The 26,335-nt window shown below is 34.2% G+C and overlaps 1 protein-coding gene across 4 annotated transcripts in view; it reads right to left on the bottom strand.

Annotated features, from left to right (window-relative positions):
* The window catches only part of LOC117159068 (putative G-protein coupled receptor No18), a 104,151-nt gene that overhangs the window by 5,750 nt on the left and 72,066 nt on the right, over nt 1-26,335 (bottom strand). For all 4 annotated transcript variants that reach the window (XM_033338586.2, XM_033338587.2, XM_076619955.1 and 1 more), the window contains 2 exons: nt 7,417-7,646; nt 6,174-6,311 (listed from right to left, as the gene is read on the bottom strand). In XM_033338586.2, coding sequence (XP_033194477.1) covers nt 6,174-6,311; nt 7,417-7,572 — 294 coding nt within the window. In that variant the 5' untranslated portion in view covers nt 7,573-7,646. The remainder of the gene's footprint in view (nt 1-6,173; nt 6,312-7,416; nt 7,647-26,335) is intronic.

Genomic DNA, 26,335 nt, shown 5'->3' with positions numbered 1-26,335 from the left:
TTCGCGAGTGATAGCAATATAGTTGGTGCCAAAAACATATCACGATTATAAAGTTAATCAAGTATTGAAGTTTAAATATTCGGCCTGATTAAGTAGATTAACAGATATTTGAGAAAATAAAAATCTGAAATCAATAACGCTTCTGTAATACTTATTTACATATTTCGACAGTGTCGTGTTCAATTGGAATACTTTGCGATATTTTCATAAAGTGTGCGAATATCAGATCGTTCCTGCGTGACAATTTTGAAATCTCGAGAAATATGCGCTATCTCGTTGTTTTAAAAAATTTAGTTAACTGTACATCATTTTACAAAGTCTTATTTGGAATTGATTAACGTAGGGATATTAATTGTCTCTCATTTCATTCTGAATTATACCTAGAGTAGCATGTTAAATTAATGACCTAATAAATACGTAATAACGACATAATAAAACTTTCTTTATGAAACGGTCGCATGTTGTGCGGCCAACAGATGCCGACCCGCATCATTATAGAACTAATCTAAATCCGTTGTGCAACTTTGGCCACATGACTATTGCACAGCATGGTCAAATACACAGTGTTTCACTTACAATAAATGCTTTACAAAAAGTATATATAACCATCCAAAGTATTCGGACATCTGGTGCAATTCGATGAAAAGGTTTGCAGTCCGGTTATAATTTTAACAGAAGTTGTAACAGAAGTTTTCGAAGTTCTGTCTACAGGTACTTTGATATCAGAATGAATCGATACTCTTACAAATGGCAACGTTATGAAAGCCAGAAAAACACTGTATATCTCACAAATATTATTTTATCGTTTCCACTTGCAATTCTTTAGAAATATAATATTTGATTTACAACGTTTTGTAGAAAATTACGATAGTGGACTTCAATGATGATCAAGGAAAATGACGTTAAGAAAATGCAGAGTTTTTGGCTAGATGCTCAAAAAAAGTTTCACGCCTATTCGACTAGTATTCGAGTCTACTTGCAAGTATTACTTCTTTTTCTTGAAATATTTATAGAGAGTTTGAATCTAATCGACCAATGTTCGATCTTATTTGCGACGTACTTGAGGTCATCTTTAATAATGCCCAAAGGCAGTTTTCGGATGACGACTAAAGTCGACGCTACGAACAGAAGGGTTAAAGTGGACCATCCGACAAACACAGTCAGGCTGACCCATGAAGCACGAAAGAGACGCGCGCAAACTTCCGTTAGCTTTGAAAATTATTTGGTGGAGTATCTCAGGACGCGGTGATATTTGCAGTTTGTTTTCATTCGTTTGCCCTTACCGTGCACGCGGTGTTCCATTTTAATCTGTAAATGGATGGAGGAGAAAGTACGTAGGTTTTGGCCGATACAATTGAACTTAACGGGTCAGGATTGGATAGGTAAAGCCAAACCGAGCTGTTTAAAGATCGTTCTTATTTTCAGTTTGGTCGAGTTGGGTGCTATTACACTTTGGTCTAGAAAACTTAGTTTCCACTCGCTAAAGTTATTAGAGAATGGTTTCAAAACAATTTCTGTTTTCCATTAGAGTGTAGTACTATAAGTGACTACTTTAAACGTTTCTCTACCTCTCTCAAACTTACATTGAACACTGTTCTCAAGTTCATTTACTAAGTAATAATAATTAATTAAATGAGGATAATTAATGATCAGGTGATATAATAATACATAATGATGTAATAATAATAAGGGAATTAAAAGAACAACGAGAGGGGTTAAGGCTCGTTATCAGAATGACATGAGACTTCTAGTTCACAACCGCGACTGATATTTCACTGTCGAAGAATTCCTGCTAACTTGTATAGAATTTATCGGTGCAATTTGTCAATAGATAACTAAAAGTGGACCGGTGCATCGGTGTTACCGACAGAGATTAATGATAAGCTGTTAAACACTCGTTATCACGTGAAATTTATTTTACTTCTGACTTGCTCGATATAATACTGCTTGTCGTTGTAGAGAGAAACTTTTATCACCCAGAGATTGAGTTTACTTAAGAAGTTATTTTTTTGGTCATAGAAGTTTGACTTCTTCTTTATTCTAAGTTAGTTAACCTATTTTTAACGTCAGATGTTTTCGTATAATCTTCGAACAAATTAGATATTTAATTTAAGAATTCAAGAATGTACAGCTTCGAATGTATCAAATTCATTTTCTACCATTTCAGTGCTGACACTCAGATGATACGCGACCTACAATTAGTTAATAATAATTTAAATCATAGTAAGCAGTAAATCCAGCATATGCTTCATTATGTTTTATTCCTCCTCTTTTTAAATGTCTAATTGTCAGTAAAATATACTATCACAAAGCTCGTTCCGAAAGGCGTCACGCGACGACGAGCTTAATGCTTACTGCGACGAGATTTAATCTCGTGCAATCTTCTACAGGGCTGACAGTTTTTCATATTAAAAAAAAATAATTTTTTTTAGTAGTGATGTTGTGTATGATATAATTTAAAGAAAAGGCACGCGGATAATTCCATGTTACAAACCTGGCGTAGATAGCATAATTCGACTCGGTTTTGCAGAAATTATTTCGAAAAATGTAGGCGATGAAAGAATCTAATGCACAGAAGGACGTCACGTACGTGAACTTTTTATGTATGGCAAAAAGAATAATTATACCGGCGCATAAATTAAAATAATTCATGTAAATCTATGCAAAAATATCACCTGTATTAATTATAACATTGAAATTATTACCATGACACTCGAAAGAGAATCTCCTTATTTAAATGAAAGTATTTTTTCGCTGTTGCATTGTTATAAGATGTTTGATAATAACGTACCAACATTGTAATGACACAATCTCATTTCGCAATCACTGCACTCTTTCATATTTGTTTCATTGAAACACAGTATCATACACTTTAATGCACAACACTTTCAGATTAATGTTTTGTACCTTGCATCATTATTCACATCGTAATACTTTTCATCTTACCTTCCTTCTGTAGCACGTAATGCAACAAAGAGACGTAAAAGAAAATGTGGAACATCATTGTACGTGTTTCCTTTCTCCAGTCAAAGGACGCGTGGGTGTGTTATACATGGTTCAGCTTTGGGCGTGTTCAAGCCATTGTACGCCTTTTAATACTTTATCCCATTATGTAGAATGTAGAATGGAAATCTCATAACATCTCGAGATGACGGATTCGTTTAGAAAGAATGGGCAACGGAATAAAAACTCTTTGACTACAATTTCGAAAGTTTTGGTAAGAAAGCTTGTCCCCGTTTGCGTAACGACTGTATAATTTCATTTGGGAACATGATTACTGCTTTTTTGCCAGTTTCTAAGATTTGGCAGTCGTTTGAGAAGATGTACGGAAGCTCTGCTTTTCAGACTTCTGATTATTCATTAAGAATTTCCGCCGTTTATACTTTATGACCATAATGATGACATCGATAAAATTATTATACGGATTGAGATACGATGAACGAAATTTTTTATGAAAGTTACATATGAGATTTATGACAAGAGATTTCAGTTTTATGTACCTTTAAAAAATCCAACTAAGGCATATAGCTACAGGCATAAAAGAAACACCATGTTCTTTCATGTACGAATTCACTTTGTAGAAGTAAAGCCAGTCGTTGGAGATTGAGACGCTTTTATTTCGATCTTCACAAAAGATCCGATATGCGAAACCGTTCACGCAAAAAGATTTGCCATAGAAGAAAAAGAGCAGCAAATTATCGGTCTATTAAAAATAACTTTTTTATTATTTATAAGATACAGTTTTTTGTTTGAGTTAATTTCAATCAACCTTATCATTCGTAATACGAAACTAAGTAATATAATCTTCAAGTAATATAGCCTTCAATATATCTTCAACAATAATTTCAGCTGTCGATGACACTTCTCAATTACTATTTACAGACATTCAATGTACAATTGTATACCTGCTTATGAATCTTAGCAGACTCTGCTTTAATTAACATCCGACTAATTGTGCGGAATGTTTTAATTCGTTTGCTGAAAAGAGGCTGCAAATAAATTATTCGTAGTCTAGAAGAGTGCTCTCGCGATTGACTACGACGTTCGTTATTCTCATTGGTATTCCTTTTTGCCGACGATGATGCGCAGTGGAAGCGCAACTTTTATCCAAGCAGTGCAACTCTTGATCGTGTTATTTTGTTACGCGAGTTCTCAGAGTAACTATCTACTAGCTGGCGAAGACTTAATTGACACCGGAAATTACGTTACTTCACGGTCTCTTTGGAATGAATTCACCGTGAGAATTAACCGCAGAATTCTTACGATACTCATTCTGATTCTCGTTTCACAGGAATATAAAGATATACAGCGCCGACAAGAGGAATTTGTACAGATACAGTTTCCAGCCATCTGAGGCACAATTTCCAATGGGGCGTTTTCTTATATCACTTTTACAGTATCAACGCTTTTATTAATACGAAAAGACTACTAAACGATACAAACTTCAATATACTTGAATGAATCTAATTTAATTAGTATATAAATATTACAAATACTATGGTGTACAAATACTCTTTGTCGCCGCTGTAAGTATTGAATGTCGTAATGTATAAGAGAAATATAATAAATCTTTCTCCGTCATTTTCCACATACACATATAAAGTGCTTGATATTTACGCGAATAAAAGATGCGATAGAAATTCAACGTTCACGAAAATATAAATTTGCATATGAATGCACAGTCCAGTCACAACGATACATACCAATGTTATATCATAACGACCTTGTATTTTCTAATACCAAAGCTTTTTAAAAAACGCACTTTAGTAGTTTCTTGAATGTGTTCCAATAATTAGTTCAATTTTTTTAAAGTAATATATATACTTTAATTTGTAAGTATGTTTAGTTTTTTAATAAATCCATTGAAAAAAAATTAGTACAGGAAATAATTTGTAAAGGTTTCCTATTATCTGTACTTATCCTGGCATTAGAACATATAATCGTGCTAAGCAAGAAAAAGTGATCATTCCTAGTGAGAATCATGGACATTAAGAATCGTCTCCGCAGCATTCGGTTGATTGGATAGCGCTCGTGCCGTATCGAAGAGCATTCATTACGGACCAGCTCTGCTCCAATCTATATGCAAAATTACTTTTCGCTCTTCAAGAAGAACGAAGGATCAGTGTTGGTAATCGTCACGTGACACTTTGGAGCTGAATGGCCAATACGTTAAGAAAATAACGAGAAATCTGTGATTCATTTTTGGATGATTACAAGTAAATGTGTTAATAACAGACTTTTAAAGCAGAGATGGAGAGCTTCGTAAATGTTACTAAAATTATTATTTATTCTGAAATGATTTTACTAATATCGGCATAATTCAATTAAATTTTATTATATCACTCTTAATATTACTTTTAATATTCCACCATTAAGTAATTTATCTTTTAATAGAGTACAGTGCCGCGACGTAAATTTTGTTCCAGTTATAATTTAGTTTAGAATTTTCGAATTAGAATATTTATATTATTAAATTGACTCGCTGATTACTTTTGTACATAATTTATATATTTCCATCGTGTAAACATGCAACGAGGGAGACCGTCCGTTGCCTGCTGTGGAACGTTTTATGATATAATCTAGCATTTTTAAAACGCTGGTACGCGTGAACACCATTAACACAGGGATCATTTATAACCGTGACCTCCTCGACTTTTATAGCATGATAAATCGTTCCAATGTTCTCAATCGCAGAATCCCACGAAATCTCGCGCTGTTGATTTACGTAACAGCGATACATGCAGAACTCCTGCACGAACAGCTTTGGCTTTTCAGTAGAAAGGCACGCGAGGTTTCGTACGTTCTCATAATCGATCAATTATCGTTGATCTGTACTACTTAGTTTCATTACTGTTCCGTTTTATCGCATTTTCGCCACAATTTTTATTTCTCTATGTCTATATTTGGTTTTTCCCTTTCTTGTCAGTTTATTTTGAAGAACTTTTATCATTTTTATTTTTCTACTTGTATTCGTTTCCCAAATCTTTTGCATTTATTTGTTAATACTTTTGTATACCTATATAGCTGATATAGCAACTTTTGTATACCTGATATAGCTGTTCTTTATTTCTATTTTCCCATTGCTATATTAATTTTTTATTTTTCCCTTTTCTCTGTATGCCTATACAGGATTCGTAATACTCTTATTTTTATTTTTAAATACTTTTATATACCTGCAACAATACCGCCGGTGGCATCACAGCCAAGCCAACCAGCAAATCCGCAGCCGCCAGGCTGGACACGAAACAATTAGTAACAGACCGTAAACGCCTAGTTGTTATCACAGCGGCAATTACTAGAGTGTTGCCCACCTGCCATACAGTAAAAAGTATACATTTTATTTTATGAAATCGATGAAATAGTGATTGATGGACACTACACTTAAAAAAAAAGAAAGCGGGAGAAGTAGCAACCATGGCTCTATGTGTATATTGTGGCTAACTAACACATCACTATAGTTATATATTCTACATTAAATATGAAATTTTAAAATCACTATGTAATTTATAAAATGGACAAACATAAATGGACGTCAAATTGAGTTTTAGTTTAAAACATTGTTCGCTGATTGTTTGAATTAATTAAGTATTTATTTACGATAATGTTCATTGTATAGTTTGAAATCACGCTCGAATTGAACACTGAAACATGCGCCATTATCTGTCAATATCATTAGAGATTCATTCAAAACGTATAAAAAATCTCCTGCGATCTCAGATACTTATATACGGGTAACTAATACTTCTTGAATCAATCGATACTTTTGTGTATCTCAAACAACGTTTCTTTGCGGAATTCAAGATACCTAGAAAAAGAAGGCGTAGAGAATAAATTCCAGCTAAATCAAATTCCTCTTGCAATCTCGACACATGTTTTAATATTCTATCCACACATGAAAAGGATTTCTAAAACGCTTCAAAAATCCGCAAAATTCGGTACACTACCGCTCAAAAGTATCCGGATGCTTGTCTACATTTGACGAGCTGTATATTATAATTACAAAATCATAACTAAATCAAACTGCAATAATTTTGTTCTTCAATAACGAGGATAAAGTCTCCAGAATTAATAAAAATAATATATGATATTATTTGCTATATTCTTTAATAGATAATTTATCATATAGTCTGGTGATTCCATAGAAGCGTAGCAACTGTTGCATTTAATTGCTAATTCATCCTTAACTCCTGGATTTTGAGTTCGAGTTCGCATACTATTACCACAAATCGAGCAAAATGTCCGAATACTCACGAGCAATGATATAGTTGGAGAAAACAAGAGAATATAGAATTTCAACGATTTTCCCGTGTTTCCTATAAGCAGTTAACATTTGTAGGAAGCATCGAAATCGTGTTTCGCTAATAGTCTGAAACAAAGCCGTCTTAGGATCAGATCAGGCGCTTAATTATTCCTTACTATAGTGACGATGATCAACATGATGAACAGCCCCGCCAAAACGAGATCCGTCCAATTCGGTAGGTAGTATTCCGATTGCGTATCTCGGTCGACCGTCGACACCGTGTGGTTCCATTGATAAACGTCCCCATAGTAATTGGCCGTTTGATTCGCCATGGCGCTTTACCCCCGGTCCATTGACGATGACTTCCGCTCAGCAATTTGCACATTTCCGTGCATCATGCGGCCCCCTGCAAGACAATATTTTCGCTTCGATAAAAGATAAATGATTTCCGCGATGATCGGGGTATAGCGAAGGTTCACGTCAAGAGAAATCGTCCCTTTTCAATGTACTTTTTCCACCGGACCGTACATCGTACGGGACGATTCCGGAGCTTTATTGTCGCGAAGGCAATTCGTTTTTGATCGACGGAGCAAGATTACGGTCCGAAGAAAAGAACAATGCATTTTAGAGGAAGCCTCTGAAAGGGTGTACTTAAACGTCTTTATCGGCCCTTGTGGGTAGTTGTATCGAGGATGAAGTTAGATTACTGGGAATATCCTGACGAGGAAGAATATTGCTATACTGTATATCTGTAACTGTTTCCTGAACTTAGAAGGGCATTTTTTTTTGAAATTTTAATAAATAAAATTTATTAGGTATCTGAAGATAGAAGTTACGGAATTATTTACTTTTCATATAAAGCAGAGTTATATATTTATAAATTATAGCAAAACGACAGTTGCTAATAATAATCAATATAATTAGAATTCCTTTCGTGTCTAAAGAGAGAAGCTCATAAATAGATCTTATCATAAAGACGATCAACAAGTGGATTTCATTGCTTAGAAAAATAACAATCAATCGTCCCTTCCTTTCTCGCGAATATCGAAAATTCAATGGACATCCAATTGATAAAAAGCGTATATTTTCATTCGCTAATTAGACAAGCATATACCATTGTTCCATTCCTTCAATCTGTGTACCATGAAACTTCCGATCTTTCATCTATCTATGTACACTGTGTAAACGCGGGATTCATCCTTGAATTAGTCATACATCTTCATTCATATTCATATTCAACGAGACAAGGTAACCGACGAATAAATTTTATTGAAACACATTTGGGTTTATAAACTGTCAAACCTGATCTGTAAGTCAATATCCAGATATTCTACATAGAATTATTGGTTTATACAACGCGAAGCGAAGAATCGAGTTAACTGACTGACCTGTCGCTTTGCTTTTTTACCGTGTATGTGTATACTCGAAATAAATTAGCGAAAGTAAATGATCTGTACGCGACGTTATGGAGGATCCGAATTATTGTAACGAAAGGAACGAGGAACGAGGATACTTAGGAAAATAAAGCGAAACGTACAAAAAGGTAAGAACGAAGGACTGGCTGCATGGGAGTTCAAAAACCTTTCGGATAAAGCTGTAGATGTCGGTTCAGGTATTTCGTCTGAAGGACTCGTTTTGTTCTTCCGTTGCATGATTCAATCGCACTCCGAAGTAATTGGTCGATACCGTAGTAGATGAGAATAATGATGCTAATCTTTTACTATGTCAAAAGTTCCAACTTCATTCGAATTTTAACTTCAGTAGAATTCCATTTCTATGACAGAGATTATTTAAACCTGTGGCAGAGACAAATAGTTCGTATAATATGGGTTCACTGGTTCTCCCCATTTCATACGATTTTTCATTTAAATAATAGGAATTAGCGTTCAGATAAATGAGTTCAATCGGCTATAATTCAGTTAATCGGGCAGTAGGTGAAATTTCGTTCCGATAAATGGAATTCAGATAAATGGAGAGTGCTACGGTACTTTATCAGTATAAAGCATTGTAATTTCGCATTTATTCAGATATTTTTCGTATGTAATATAATAACCATTTGACCTGGATACGCGAGACACGTACCTGCACACCAAGCAGATTTACTTGCCTATGACGATCACAGATATGATCATATTCTACTTTGCTTATATTATTTATCGATCTCCATGAATCTAATGTAAGCTTACGTTTAAAAAATATATATTGCCCTTATAAGCATTCATGGAACAACGAATAAAAAATTAAACATTCATTTGATTAACATTCAGATAGAATTTTTAATATGCGTATAATAACGCTTTGTACTTTAAGAACTTTCGAATCACTTTCATTCGCGGGCAAATGTATTTGCAAAAAACAAATAATTTGTAAATATTCAATTTGTAGAGAATTTCGTGACCCATGGTAAATGATCTTAAAGATCAGGCCGGCAGTAGATTTCTTGTTTTCCACAGTCAACAACAATATAATGAAATCATTTAAATGCGAATAAATTAAGATCTATTAAAGATTTGGTTCTAGTCATCCACAACAATTTAATACTACTTAGTAGTAGTTAATTTAGTGTTCTTGAGATAATTATTGAAATTAGGTAAAAGTTAAGTTAAAATTAAATTGAAAGTATCTTTTGTCTGTTACATATTGCAAAATGCGTTTTTCCACCTTTCTATGAGAGCTGATTTAACGCTGTCAACAAATAGTAAACTTAAAACTTTGTTATGCCAATACTGCGGCAAAATAGATTACTATAGAGGGAAGAATGCACTTAAAAGTTTGAAGAAAATTTAAGGAGTCTGCGTTTCAGTCTCACGTAACGGAAAAGATAAATGATATTTACATTCTTCTCCGCTTTTCCTTTGAGTTATTTTTTGGTACCTGAGTTGGAACGTAAGTGGCATAAATCTAACACAATGGTCTTGTTTGTTACACATTTCTAGATGCATTACGATGCGACGTTTAGTTCACTACGTCGTGCGTTTAATATTTTTCAGCAATGAAAAACACGTTTTATTCCGACTGTTGACACGCGCAAAGAATTAAGTTGCGTTATATGCTACATCACTTCGGTATTAATTATTAACTTAAATTCGTGTATCCAATGAGCGTATGATTAAAATTAATTACAGTTCGTTCTCATGAATGTAGTGATTGGAAGTGATTGAGCGAGTGTAAATTGATATGTTAATGTGATTACAGAGGCATAATGATCGAAATGTATTTATAGAATTATTAGATGTATGAATGATTAAATGCAGCTTTCTCAAATGATTAAATTAAATTAAGCAAATTTTTAACAGTATTGTTATTCCATTGTACTAGCATTTGTTCCTATGATACTGACTTTCGTATATGTATATCTTTCATACATACTTGACATTATATTCCATTTCATATCCTTCATATATATAAGAATTTTATTACTAATATGGAAACGTAGTATGTTTGTAACAAGCGACAGAATTTTTGGTGTTAGAAACATGCTACCAGGATCAAATGCTTGAATTTAGAGTATGAAAGGAGAACATCATCGAAAGATTTGGGTAAACGTGACCGAATAAGTTCTGGGAATATTAGCATAGCTTGCCTGAATTGAGTGGAAAAGACCGTAGAACACAGAACGAGAAAATGTACGAATGTTAGGATATATCCATTTGCTCCCGGAGAGACGCTGCGGCATGGTTAGCAGGTTGAAAAGAAAATGAAAAAAAATATATATAGCTATGTATCCTGTAGAAAATGTATGCACACGGCAGTCGTTGAAGGGAATAAAAAGTTGTGAATAATTTTGTATTACTGTAATGTTTAGTTGTACGAAGTCGTCCGTGTATTTTAAGAAATATATTAATGTATACAGTTACCTACGCAAGTATTTGAATATTTGATATAAAAAGTTTGTATGATCGTGGTATGTATGCTTTTTATACTAGCTTCTGTCACAAAACTTTTGGAAATTTCATTAGCACTGTAACGAGACATGATTATCTCGTTCTCGTATATTGACAAATATTTTAATCTTATTGCTCCTTTCTATCACAAGTTTTACTTTGCCTTTTTTAATCTAAGTCCCTGAACATATTTCCGTACATAAGTGTTACTTTCAATTTAATTAAAAATTTACTACTACACATTATACATGTACATATACTTTTACATACTATACACGTACACATACTTTTCCACGAAACATACCGAAATTAAGAAGTACACAGCACTAATGTATAACATCCAAGAAACAACTGCAAGGAATATTTCAGCAGCTGGAGGCAGGATTTTAAGCCTGTGCACGGGCATAAGTTTCTGCTTGTAATAAAGCTAGAGACATCTGCACGGTATAATTTGTGGCCTAGCAAGAAACCAACTTGCATCATCTTCATATTAACCGTAGTGTTTTGATACGAGCAATACGTACGATTATTTCCCTTTTCATGTTAGAAGCGAAGGGACGAAGTTTGTAATTTCTTCGGAGTTTTTTTTTGTTATTCAACTTTCGAATCATAATAATCATTGTGTTTGATTTAAAACGCGTTGCTTTATTTGCCACTTGGTATTAATCACCAATTGCCATTAATCCAAACATAAAATCATTTTGCTGAAAGCGTACGCGTTATCCGTCTGTCGCTCCACTTTATTTCTTCGTTCGTCATCAAAAACAATTGTTTTCGCATTTATTTAACAAGCAATCCAGACCGTTTCCTTTTCTAGAGAGTTGCACTGGCATTCGGACCCGTTCTCGTACACAAAACGGCGCTCGCGTTAATGTAAATAGCGTAGATTTGCGATGCGAAGTCGCGATTTGAATTCAACCACTCACGATTTAACCACTGAAAGGTCTGGGGAAAACAGAGCTTTGACAGAACGATTCAATTAATTTCACTCGAGGACATGAAAATGTGGAAAGAAATGGTCGGACTGGCTGACGATTTCTGTTGAACGATGCGAAATATATTGAAAAGGGAAATAATTATAAAATAAAGAAGACCGGAATATTCCATAATAGGCTTTGAAAGTATTTTCCCTTTAAATATTCATGGAGATAATTGGAGAGAAATTTGGAGATTTATGGAGATAAAAAGTATTCTACAGCAGAATAACGAATACGTGTAAAATCCACGATTTTTGGATAAACTCTTTACGTATTTTGACAATTACTTCTTTATCGTTACGTCCTCTAGTTTCAATGAATGCGATAAAAATTTGTGGAGCGAATAACTAGCATAAGAAACAAATTAAAATTCCACTTTATTCTCTTACAGGATAAGAGACTATTTCCATTTCGGATGTGCATCTTTAGCTTTTCCGTCATTGGAGCGTTGTTCCGGGATATATAATAACCATTGTGAATTTCCGAGTGCATGGAATTCGTTTATGAATAGATAATTTCAACGCCCAATGGCTACATTATGTGTAGACATATTAGTTCTCTGAAAAAAATAAACAATAATTGTCTTTGCTAGATTAAATAAACCTTCTCTGAAAGAGCTAATTTTGATATTTTTGCCTATATTATTATCAATTTAGACATCATATTAAACATGAACAAGCTTATACATATATATATGAACTATAGTATTCGCGTTTAAAGCTTTCGTTGTTGATGATCGCTACTCATCGAAAAGATAGTTGACAATATACGACGCATGTTAAAATATAAACGTACCCAACAATTGGTACAATTGGTACAACATTTCTATTTAACAGACGATCCAAGACTCTTACACGGAGCCACATACACAGTTTACTGTACCTCAACGAGAACAAACTGTTCCGATTATGATCATATAAAATCGAGAAATACATTTGAGCACGCTTTTTACGATAACTCGGAGAACCTCTAGCGTGCCACTTCCCAATCTCGACATTTTCTCAGTCACCGCGTCACAAGAGGAAAAAGAAGGACAGCTCGTAATCGAAATGGCAACGCGATAAAAAATGTACAAGCGCGATGCGGGAATGCGGTTTCATGGGTTTATCTACGACGTGCGATATTCCGGCGAGACGCGAGAAAAAATATATCGCGCTCAACGATATTTACCTAGATGGCTGCTTCTTAGAATGAAACGCTTTCTTCAACGTCACTTAATTTTCCGCGATGACGCGACGCGACGTTACGACCGGTGATACCACGGTGCGCATCGGTATGCAATATCGTGTCACTCGCATATTCGACGAGAGGAAAGGCGAGGGAAATGTATCCTGCAGCTGGGAACTGACGGAAGTGATTTAACCCTTCCGTGCAATTCATAGCCAGAGCAGAAGGTGAAGCCTTCTGCTGGTTGAAAAATCGGGTTCCTGGCAAGTCGAAATCTGGCCTGTTCGTATATACGTTACCGTTGAAGAGGAAGCTGCCTTGAAAGAATGCAGAACGCGGTCGAATTTATCACGAAGTTTTCCTTTGACTTTATAGCTTCGAGTCAAGTGGTTGTTGAGAGCTTCTACTGCAGCGCTATCGAACCTTTGTTTCTCCTTAACGTTTCATCTTTGCGTCGTTCTTTCAATGGCAAAGTCCAAGAAGCGAATGGGGAATGAAAGAAGCAGGTTTTAAAAGACACGATCGATCGCCGCGTTAAAATATTCTACCAAAGTCTGATTTATTGTATTTGAACAAAATATACGGAGTCCGGGTAATCGTGCAAATGAGTATATGATGTGTGTTAAAATTCGATTTAAAAATTTGATCTTCATAATAATTTATATAACGAACGTCAAATTTCTTCTGCAAGGGATACTTTTCTCATTTAGAATTCTGTAATATATTCATCCCTTTGTCTAATGATAATTCTGTGTATATGCCTACGCATATATCCTTCGTAAAATATACATAGTTAAAAATTAATGGGAACTTCAATTCGCATGCAATCTAATGTTCCTTATCGCTATTAATTTGTCGACGGAGACATCGTCGAAGCATATATCGTTGGATAACTGCACTGATATACATACATTATTAGCCCTCCTGAGATTATAATGTCGAGATTACCTTCCATATTATATAAATTGAATAACCATCCGTAAACCTAATATAGTGTAACATAAATAAAATTAAATCTTTTATTTTCTGGTGGAATATAAGATTACAAAAATTTAGAAGTACTGATAACACAGTAGAATAATATAGGATAAGTTATAGATAAAAGACTAGAATGTACGTCGTTCAGAATCTTTTATCAGAATATATTTATGCGAAAACATGAATAAATACCTACTTTGTTTTATCTGAATTTATAAGCGCACAGTAGCGGAAAAATTCTTTTACGTACACTGCAGAAACACAGAACAAAAAGGAAATAGACCATTTTTTCAAATTTTGCATAGTTATATATATATATAACTGGGTTGAAAATGACTCAAAGAATGTAGGTAATAGGATTAACATTTTCGCTATAGTCGTTGAGTAAAGCTGGAAAGTTTCACAAAGAACAACAAAATCAGGCCCGAAGAAAAATTAATGCGGTCGCCGCTGTAAAAATGACAGACGAAAGTCAAATAGGGACTCGCCCTGATCCGGTTGCGTAATTTCGGGATACCTCGTTTCGATCGATCAAATAGTGATAGAGATACTCCCAGCTGGAAGGCGAGAGATTCCCGGCCAGTAATAAATAATCGCCAACCTGACATAGTAACAGAGAATGGTTTACGGTGTATAAAACACGACTCATAGAACTGCACTGGATGAACATGAACACTCGCTCGCTATAAGACGTACGAGTCCGCAAACCTTTAGGCGGTAGCTACCTATAGCTTTGGAAAAATAAGGAAAAGCACGAAAAAGGAAATTCGTGTTGCGTAATCGAATAAATCCTAAAACGTTTTAACGATCTTTCTTGGGGAATTTTTAGATTTATGATTACACCAATGGCAATTGCCGAGTAAGCAATATTTTCAAGAAAATTATAGATCGTATAGCTTTCGAATATCGTTGTTCGAGAAGCAAATCATCAACATAGGATACTTCGATGACTGAAAATGTTGCAGTTTTCTTCAACTGAATTGAATAAGAATTCGATTTAAGAATAAGATGTCGTTTGCTTGTAAAAACACACAAATAAAACTGGAATCACGGAAATTTGTTAACCTGTCTCCTTTATCTATTACAAAAATATTCTTTGTTGTGCTTTTTTGGCAAGTTACTGAGATTATAATCTGAAAGCCCGAACCATAAGAAGGAATTCACCAGACGTTGTTATGTAAACGACAAACCCAGAAAGTAAAATTAAATTGTAAATTGATTCCTTCCAGAATCGCGGAACGATTCTTTACGTCAGCGGACATTCCTTTAAATACATCGCGAACGCAGTTGCTTGGCATACATAATCTGCATAAAAATGAAAAAGGTCTAACCGAGTTACAAAAACGTTTTCTTTCGAACGATGAGTCAAAAAATATATTATGCCGAGAGTGGGAAATTGCACATTTAAAATGGGGGCCGCCATTGTCGTTAAATCTCAAATTCACCTTGTCGATTGAATTAAAGATCAAGGGCGAACGGAATTCTCGGGGAAAAGCGTACGTAGGAATTTGTTTCTGTCATTACGAAAATTGGGTTGAGGATAATCTAAAAAGATGCCGGACATCGGTACGTGTCCAGTGAGATTCTCTTTCATCGAATTTCTAGCTTTCTCTTTTGTAAAAAGCGAATCACGTAGATCGTGGCAAATGAATGGCAAATGAAATTTTAACGATCAGAAAGCACGGAGCTTGTACAAATCCTTTATACTGAATTAATGATAAAGGGAGTTTGGATTAAACTCGTTTGATTAATGCTCGATGCTTCTGATTTTAAACTTTCCTTATTCTATCATACGAAATATTGTTGGAGAAGTTAAGGCAATTTTGAAAATGATTTTGAAATGATGAAATATATAACTTTAGAAATAATTCTCGGAATGAAAGATTACATATCATGGATATTCGCCTCAATGCAAATTAATTCCACAGCATTTCCCACATTTACGCTAATTGCTGAGATATCGATTTGCAAGTTACGTGACGCGTCATGAATTTTTCAGATTAACTGATTTCATTCGGAGCATTTTTTAATGACAGTAGCCAGCTGTTATTTCGCTTGTTTACAAATGCAGGATTATGCTTTCATTTCGTAATTATTATTAATCTATAATCATTAGTGGAAAATATAAAATATTTGTAAGTACGTACATTCGATTGAAACGCTCTAATTTGCCACTGTTTGCATATGATATGAAAATTTTGTCTTCGAATTTCGGTTAATTCACGAGTTTTATATTCACTTTTCACTAGAAACATGAAAAATGTCAGTCACAACAAATAATTTCAAATCATTGCAGATAAATATTAAACTCGTCCGTGTTAAATGTAGTTTTGCTGGAATTTGAATTTGTTACAGCATATCTATATTAAATTCAAAAAAGGTTTTTGATAGAAATACGTTATACGTAAAATATATAATACAATGTACGAATAATATTAATTGTAATAGAAATAATAGAAATAGAAATTGTAAAATAAATTAATTGTAATGAAAATGACCTATCGTAAATAGTCAAATTATTTGTTGTATGAGCTATTGCACGAGTGTTCTTTGTACGAGCTTAAATTTGAAAAAAAAAAAAATGCTGTAAAAGTTATTACAGGCACCAACTTAGCATATAGAAAACGTTATGTAAATGTTATGATAGTCCAGCGTTGGTTCGTGGAAGTCAAGGCTGGTGATTTTTCATTAAGAAATAAGACCGGTGGAAGGCTGCAGAAAGACCATCGATATAATATTGTGGATATATTCCAAAAAATAATCCACCAAAGGCGACAGTAAAATGGCACTTTAAATGAAAATAAGCCATTCTATCAATATTCGCCGTTTACTTCAAATTACAAATGCCTGTCTGCGATAATTAATTAATCGTTACGAGAAATATCTAGCATCGAATAAAAATTATTCTCATGAAACATGCAAATACTTTGAACCAATATGGAGGCGCGTGTGTTGTTAAAATATCATTTAAGAAAACGTCATTTTATGCGCACCAACGTAATATTTAGTTCATGGACAAAGTTGAACCATTCCCTCTTTACACGGGGCCTCTGCAACGATGTTAGTTTCGAGAGTAAAAAATTAGCTGGATGAGATCCAACGACAGTTGTTTCGCCGCTGTAAGATAATATTTCATGCTCCCAGCTGCGATGCATTTTTCTGTCACGTTCCGCAGTTACAACGCGAAACTTTTTGATCCGACGCGAACTGGCCCCGCGCATAAAACAACGTCCACTTCTCCTCTCACCCTATCGCCCTTTATCCCGTGATACTTGGCTGTGTTTATCCGGAGGAGAAAAGCCAATAGTGACGCGTAGTTCGTGAAATTTAGCCAATATTTTCACGGGAGAGTGTGTCATTGGCTGATGTTGTCAGTTTCAGGCGATCATCGCATTTGGTTCCCTCGGTATGCGGTGAACGTGCAAACATGTATCCAATATCTCATTCCGTGGCTCGCTCGTGAATACTCCCCGTAGACCGGAACCCAGACTAGAGCCATTTGAAACAGGAGATTGCTAACGAGTTAATGGTCTTAGAAGCATTAAATTCGCCCGAGGTGTTATATGGTGAAGTTACCATGAGTGCCAGCTCCGATTTCTAACGAATACCTGCTACGGTTTGTTTTCGATCATTCATGCTTGGAAAACATCCAAGACCTTTCCATTTCCTAATGTTTTCGCAATCGCAAAGTTCAGTGAAGTTTAAAGGTAGCAGAGGTGAACTTGATTCGTCTGGACACTACGTGTTTGAGAGTCTCGGGCGTTTCGGAAAGAAAGTTACGTTGAAGTTGTCTCAAGATGTTCAGCTATTTACCCGGTCTTCGCTTCAAAGGAATGTTATTTGTTGAATATCCCCGATATGGTGGAAAGTGGTGTTGTATACAAATGAAAGTATCACTCTAGAAATATTATAGAGATATCTTAAAATAATGTGATTTTCTTTTTCAATTTAAAGTACTAACAGAATTTATTATTATCCGTTGGTTATTAGAAATTGCAATATACCTTATAATCTGTAATCTAGATAACTGATCGTCTGATCATGATTTCTGAGATATATAACGATGACATTTAATTTAAAAGTTTCAAACAAATGGAGTTACCGAAATTTTAAAGTGAGAGAAATATTTTGCAAGTATATGATTTAGAAACAGTGATACACTGCAAATATCCGTCCTATGTAATCGCTGATAAATGGTGTAGCAGTACTATACATTTATTTCGCAGAAATATCCTTGTAACTGATGTAAATCATACTTACACTTAAAATATGGACGATCGTTATTCGAATCTAAGGAATGAAAAATATCATAGAAATCCTTTCTCCGTTAAAAAAATTGAAGAATTCGAGGATAGTTTCTTCGTAATGATGAGAAGCCGTCTTATTGCCAAAGCATTCTCCATTCTAGCAATTGTTCGGAGATTCACCAGGGATCACAACCGCAATGTACAATGGTCCTTTCCAATCAAACGTTGAAAATCGTTATACCATGCATAATGAAGTCAAGATGTCGCAGAGAGACTCTGTTAGAATTATTACAATGCCCTGAATATGCAAAATCCTGTTAATATAATTTTACTTCTAAGGAATATTCAAGCTATTAAAGATATTAATTTATGTTATGGTAATAGCTCGAAATATTTTATATAATCTTTTAATCGAATGTCAATCTGTATAGAAGCGATAAATGTAATTTAATATAAATGACAAATTTTTGATAGTGCTATAAAGGGGTTTTTAACTTATTTGCTACAATTTATTCTTATCCCCTATGTTCTTATATTTCTTCCTTCGCTAAAAGAGATATTGCCAATTAATAATAGATTATCATTAATCTTGGATCTCTTCCCTCTCGAAAAAAGGAAGAAATATTACAAAATGATCCAATAACTTAATATACTTTGTCAGCATAAAACGTGTACCATAAACGTGGCGGATATTAAATTAATTCATAGTTTACTCTTAGCGTAAAGCTTGAATTTGAAAAGTAATTTATTATATTAAAACATCATGGTACTTTAAAGCTATCGATTGGTGGTTTATAGGCTGTCGAAGTCCCTTATTTGAAAATTCAGATAAGCTGTCTAAGAAGTTATCGCGACGAATCTTGTTAATATCTCTCTGCGAATTTAATTTATTCTTATGGCATCGAAACACGAAAGTCAAGCATTTTAAACTTCCGTCGACGTTACGGTGTTCGATTAAAGCAAGGATGCAATAATCTTCTCCGGAAACAATTTTCCAGCCGCCGTACCAGGGGTCAGTCGTTTTCATGAGTCGAGTTTGTGCACGTGTGCACGTTCTAGAATTCGATTTTCTGTAAATTCCCTCTGATTAAGGCAAGTTCTGATACGATCCTATCTTCGTTTGCATATTGTCCTCCTCTATAAAGAATGTCCCGTATACCTACACGAAATTAAAGCGTTCTCAACTCACAGTCCATGAATCCTTCGTAAGTTTGTACAAAATTTCTTATACTTTGTACATTTGTTCGCACATTTGTCCGTAACTGAATCCTACATTTAATTACAAATTTGAGGAATTAATAAAGTTCTAATAAGAATTTTAAAATTTTTATTTATTAGAGTAATTGTTACCTGTTAGATGTTTAACAACAATAGTTCTATGTGAAATTTTATTTTAAATTTCCTTCAATTTATATGTTGTAAAAAACTTTGTATTGTGTGGTCAAGGTAATTGAAAATTTATTAAATGTCTTGCTTGTTTTCTCGAAGAAGGATCATTTATCTTGGAGATTTACACTTTGCTCTCTCGAGCGAAAAGTATTATTTCCTCTATAATAATTGAAGAATTCAGTGTGAAATACTGTTCTCATTTCTGTGTGAAATGATCTTTGCATACTTATTAACTTGCACATGATCCTCCTACTAAGACGAGGATCGTATCAATTCATGTGATTTATATCACCGCATCTTACGTGAATACTAACTGTATGATTAATGTAAAATCGAATGTTGCGAGGAAATACGTCTCAGCGTAATAATAGAGGAAACTTTGTGTATCATTGTAAATTTTTATTTTTCGTATTTTCATACAAAACGTACGATTGGTAACCAAGAATGTTATTACGCAACTATTATAAATATACGTCACCGTTTATAATATTTGTTTGTAATTGTACACTCTATAATTTAATTTTCAATTCTGCATTAAAAGGATTTCATTTGAGGAAATATCCTTCAATTAAAACTTTTCTGCATAATTCGTGCAGAAATTAATATTCCGCCGTAAGAAGTTGTTAATCACCGAAGATTTAAACGTAGTGAAAATCAGAATTTTTAATCCTTGTTAATTAATATTTCAGTAATAAATTATATGTGTTAGTAACACAAGTATAACACAGCTAGAAATTGCTTCATTTAGCTTAAGAATGGGCTTACTTTAATTACTGTCAAATTGTGCACCGTTTTTATTTTACTATCTTCGTTGTTGATTTCCCTGTGCTTTTCAATCAAGTAGAATTAATCCCGTAGTTTCGTGTTATGCGACGTTATTGTCACATTCATTAAGAAAGTTCTATTGATCTCAGTCCGAGTTGCAATATTGTAATCTTCATCTAGAATGCATATTCTGAGTAGCCTGACATTATTCACGATACAATTTCATGTTCCGACATTCATTTTGTTTTATGTAAAATAGTTCGTTAGAAATTCTTCGTCGATTCTAGTACTATAATTTATTGATAACCTGTCGTATCCAATTATTCAAAGTAGTTCAAAAGTACCGTAATAATAAACACCGTGCATGTAGATAGGCGGCTTTATTAATTAAACAAATTTCGAATTTCGAAACCTTCTCTTCCCAAAATTCCTACGGAATATTTCAAACGCTGCTGTTTTCTCCTCCTCGCAACTATTGATTAACTAGAAACACATTTATATCAAAAACGCATTAGAAAAAAATAACAAAGATTCGGGTAAAACAATATTTCATTCATGAACGAAATGGGAGCAGCACATTGTCGCGAAAACAGCGAATAACAAGGCGAAGCGGAGAATTGTCTGCTTCAAAATGTTCTTTGTTTCGTGTTGATGCGACATCCCGTTGCCGAGATACGTACGTATTGCCGTCTAAAGCGAAAAGTAATTTTCGGCACTTTACTCTCTCTTCTCGTTGTTATCATCGGATCTTTCATTCCAGCGTATTTATCGACTTGACCTAAACTTCCGGACAGCACGCTACACGACGACGAACGCTGTATACAAGCGTTTTTTTAATTATTACCACGCGTAACTGACGTGCGTATTTTCGAGGCAAAAATATAGGTCACGACGTTGCCGAATATTTTGTCAACCATTCAGCAGCATCTCCTGCATTCCGAACGTTAAGCTCTGAAGCCAGGATATCTCGGGAACCAGTGGGGATATCAGCTCGAAACAAAATACGTTCTCGAGTGTATCCTTTGAGGTATCCTTGCAAACGAATCTACTTCTGAAATATTGCTATTCTTCCTGCAGCATTTCACGGATGAAGCTGAGGTTACTCTCGACTAAATAAGTTTTGTCGACTTTCAGACATCACGCGGCTGGGTCAAGCTACGTTGAAGCTATTGTTTGTGCGTTATATACGTAGATGTATTTAGGAAGGAAAGATTTTATTTCAAGTATTTTAGATCCATGAGATTGTAAAATACTCTAGATTGTCGCAAATTCATTTAGTTAAAACTAATATTCAAAAATCATTCGGTCCATACTGTTTTCACTTTTTAATCGTCGCATTCTAGTAACTGCACCGATTAGCTGGTGTTTGATCAATTTTAATAATTTGTAATAATCAAATGCGCAGTTAAATTAATAACTGACCTTCTATAGGATGTTCTTGATCGTTACATGATATCTTTTTGTTATGGAAACATTCGATTTTTCTATCTTTAATATACTTTTCATACGACATTCACTATTAATCTTTCGTATATTCTGACTATTTCGCACAGTATCTAATTTTTACTAAAATTCTCAGTTGAGTTTACCATTTGATAAAATAGATGACCCAGACGTGCATCTCGATGGTGTAATTAAAGTTTGAATACGTCAGAAATATCTTAAAGGAAAACCTTGACATCTCGAGTATGTATGTTATTTTTGCAGAAGACTTTCTGAACGTACGGGGTTACGTAAACATAGATTTCTCGCGAACCTTTTATTGTCGCTTTTATACGATCGGTGTGTCGCTAAAACAAGTTCATTTGAGACATTGTACTCGGCGGTGGCTCGAAAATAGGGTGACTTTAATTACCCACTTTCTGTTCACCTGTCACGTTCCCTCGACGTTGCACCTTTAAACCCGTCGATCGCTTCGCTGAAAAATATTTTCCCTTGCCAAATTCGTTTCCAACGCTATCGAACAGTTTAGTTACTGCCAATTGAAACAAGATTACGTACATCTGGGCCATACATAAAAATTGTTGAACAAATAACAAGCAATTTGTGTTGTCAACAACATGTGGAGATTATAAAACATACACTTTATGCTTTCAAGATACACATTTGCATACAAATATACATTTTTATCCTATGAAAAGTATTGCTTCATCTGTTTAATTTCAACTCAAAAATTAGAGGGAAAATACTTTTTAGCGCTTATTTGGAAGCACGAACGGTGATCAAGATAAATACAGATAAGATAAGCAGAAAAAGAATGTATCTGCTTTACACCGAATTCACAGTCGTACTGAAAGATTCAGGCGAGTGCAACAGGGATCTTTAATAAACAAAGAGGAAGACACCGACGTTTGTACATTACTGAAACATACAATTCGTTGGTTTATTCCTTCAGAGACATAGGTACCAGTATACTGGATTACGGCCCTATATTTCCCGAATAAATAATCTACTGCATTCCTACACGCTCCTCTAAACATGAGATTGCCAACTAAAATGGCAGAAAGATGAAATTATTGGTGAGTACGGAAGAATTACATAACTAAACATCCGTTTCCCGATGGAATCGTAATTCTACCAGCTACCATTTTGAATTATAGAATGGTATTGCTTCATGGATTTGCTCATTTTCTGACAGAGATAAAAAAACTTCTTCGTCCTTTTATTCTCTTTTTCAGGTGTTATTTTATGTAAGTACTCTCACTTACGGTGCTATAGAAATTTAATTTTAATCAATGAACACAACCAAACAGAACCATAGAAAAGTAGGAGGGTAGGTAATTATACCTAGGTACATTTCGCCTTTATATAGCGTTCCAGCAGCTAGTGAACTAATTTACTTAACTGTCGCGATAGCGATGATTAGGTCATTCAAGACTCGACACTTGAGAACGACAACGATCAAACTCTTTTCTAATGAATAATGAATTCTATGAGACAAGCGATCATCGCTTCCAGAAACCGAAAAGAGACAGAAAAATAGAGAAAACGGCAGCACAAAAACCTCAGAGACCGATGTTATATCTTCGTTCAAAAAGATAATATAATAAGTAGAAAGTTTAACTGACGCAAAGTAAGAACACGTTAAATTGTGTTAATGACCTAGAAGTCGATGAGACGTTGAAAACTGAAATTAAAAAGAGGGAGTATGATATTACATGTAATAATTGCAAAAAGGGCATTAGCAGTACACATCCTGTGGAAAATTTCACAGCTGTCTGTGTCAAAAGCATCGAATAAAACAGTAAATATTATTATTTTCTTCAAATTTATAATTTGCATTTATGATTTTATAGAATGAATATATCCGATTTGCTTTTTACATTTGATTTTTCCTATTATCTTGTTTTATGCATCATGCACTTTATACTCGATACAAATGCCTAAATTCCTAATGTAGGTCAGGCCAGCCATCAGCGCCGAGCGTCCCTACTCCGAAGGTTATATACTGCCTTAATCTAATCCTCATTTATTTCTTCTTTATATCTAATGACTGAAAATAAAAGAGAAAGAACTTTTAATTAAGAAATTCACCTTTATTTCTAAAAATGAAGTTTTCTACTTCCAAGTTATGGTAATATTAAGTCCTGATTCAATGGCTTTGAAAACTTAAATTAAAGGTAACTTAAATTGAAAATCTCGACATTTCATCTACCAAGTTGCTAGGCAGGCTTTTGTGAAAAATTTTTCAACAGTCACATTGTGAATATCGAATTTTTTAATTCCGTAACTACGAAGAAACGCGACGTAATTTTATGCAAATGATTATTAAAATGCAGGTGACGAGGAAAGGTGGTTATGTGCGTAAAACGCTGTGCTTTATTTTCCTTGATACCTCTTGTATGAGCATGTATTATACATATTTTACATAAGTAATTAAAAATTAATGTTCTTTCATTCGTAGAAATTTGATAAACATTTAAATGATGCTCTTTTTTATCCTTTGAACACGATTTTCTTTTGATCAAATTTTAGTACACGCGTTCTTCTTTCGCCTATCGATTCAATTACGTTCTAGTTACATTGGAACTTATTTATGACTCAATTGAATAGAAGCTTCAATTGCACAGAAAAAGAATATATCTTCTTACAGAATCTTCTATAACATGGGAAAAGATTTTCGAATTTCGATCTATTCAATTCCGAAGGATTTTGATTAACGTACTCGAAGAATTTTTTTTACAAAATTAATCTCAGGAAATAATTGTTTTATAACGTGAAACACATTAAAACTTGCGAAAGTGTGGAAATTCATAATTACGTTCGACTGAGAGATTTTCGAATTTTCTTTAAATCTTTAAAAAATAAGGATGTTTAAAATCTAATGCCCTGTATTTCATGTCATAGATTCAGTGTTCCAAGTAGCTTTAAAAGTTTGCGCTGAAAAAATATGCTTTAAGTGATAATCGGTTTTCATTAGAATTAAGGTTATTATTATTCTCTGAATGGTTCATTATCGATTAGGAATGGTCACATGAAGCATCTACGTATGTATGTAATACTGACCTCGAATCACTTAAAAGCTTGAGTTAAATCTGAACTTAAAACATTATTTGATCCTTAGGCCATGTAAATTTAATCCGATTTTCTACTTTTATCGTATACTTTGGGATTACATATGCAAAGCAGTTAGTACGATCAAATCGATTACTTATAAATCGATCGTATTGGCTTAAAGAATGACCAGCTAAAATATATCGTACACGTAGGTTATAAATGCTAAAGTCTATATTTATGGCTAAGCTATTCATATTTCTCCAGAATATGAAATATTGATATCCGGGCGCTCGATTGATTTATTTAATAAAAGATTCGAAAGATACGAAGTCTTGTTTTAATGTTAACTACAACAAAATTATTCAGTGAATTCTTCGTGTAAAATAATGTATAGTACAATATATTATTGATAAGGTTTTGAATCAATCCATCAATCGAATTTGAATATTAATGAAAAAATTTAATTTATCTAAAGTGTTTTCTCTGTCTAAAAATAAAGGTAAAACCTAAAAAATCTTATCTAAAGAGTTTATGTAAAATGTTTACGGATACAATGTACAAGTATCTTGCCATCAAAATGTTTCTAATAATTTTTAAGTGAACGTTGGATATTGTTAAAATTTACAGATTGAGAAGTTGCCCTTATTTATAAACGTAACGAAAATAACTTTTTACGAAGCAAGTTGTATTAATAAATGATCTTCTCCGCGCGTTCATTTCCATATCCATTTGAAATACTAATTTTCTTTGCCGTTCTAAACATCTCTACAACATCAGTGACAAAGAAAATGCTACTGAATCGTAGCCTTCGTTGCATTCATTAGAACCAACGATATGAAAATGCAAATGGCAACGCGAGTAAGAGTAAGTGCGTTCCTTATGACTGATTCCCCGAAGGATCGGCGGGAATTTACCTTTCCGCGCGACTTTTATAGGCTGCAATTTCCGCCGAATACCGACAATTTTTGTCACAAGTCGACCGTCTTCGCGCTCAGGTTACAGAAGATTAATTTCAAATGGATTTTCCATTGTTCGTTAAACGGTTCGGTCCATTTGACGCTCCATCCCTGAACCGGATATAACCTTGCTCGTTATTAGTTTCTCGAAGCGGACGACTTTCCACGTTAGAAGGAAGATCGGCTCCGAGAATGCCGATCAACTTAATAGATCCACCAGTTAGCGATTATTGGT

The sequence above is a fragment of the Bombus vancouverensis genome, chromosome 7, assembly GCF_051014615.1.
Source record: "Bombus vancouverensis nearcticus chromosome 7, iyBomVanc1_principal, whole genome shotgun sequence".
Lineage (NCBI taxonomy): Eukaryota > Metazoa > Arthropoda > Insecta > Hymenoptera > Apidae > Bombus > Bombus vancouverensis.
The sequence above is the reverse complement of the archived record's forward strand: the minus strand, read 5'-3'. Positions and strand labels throughout refer to the sequence as shown.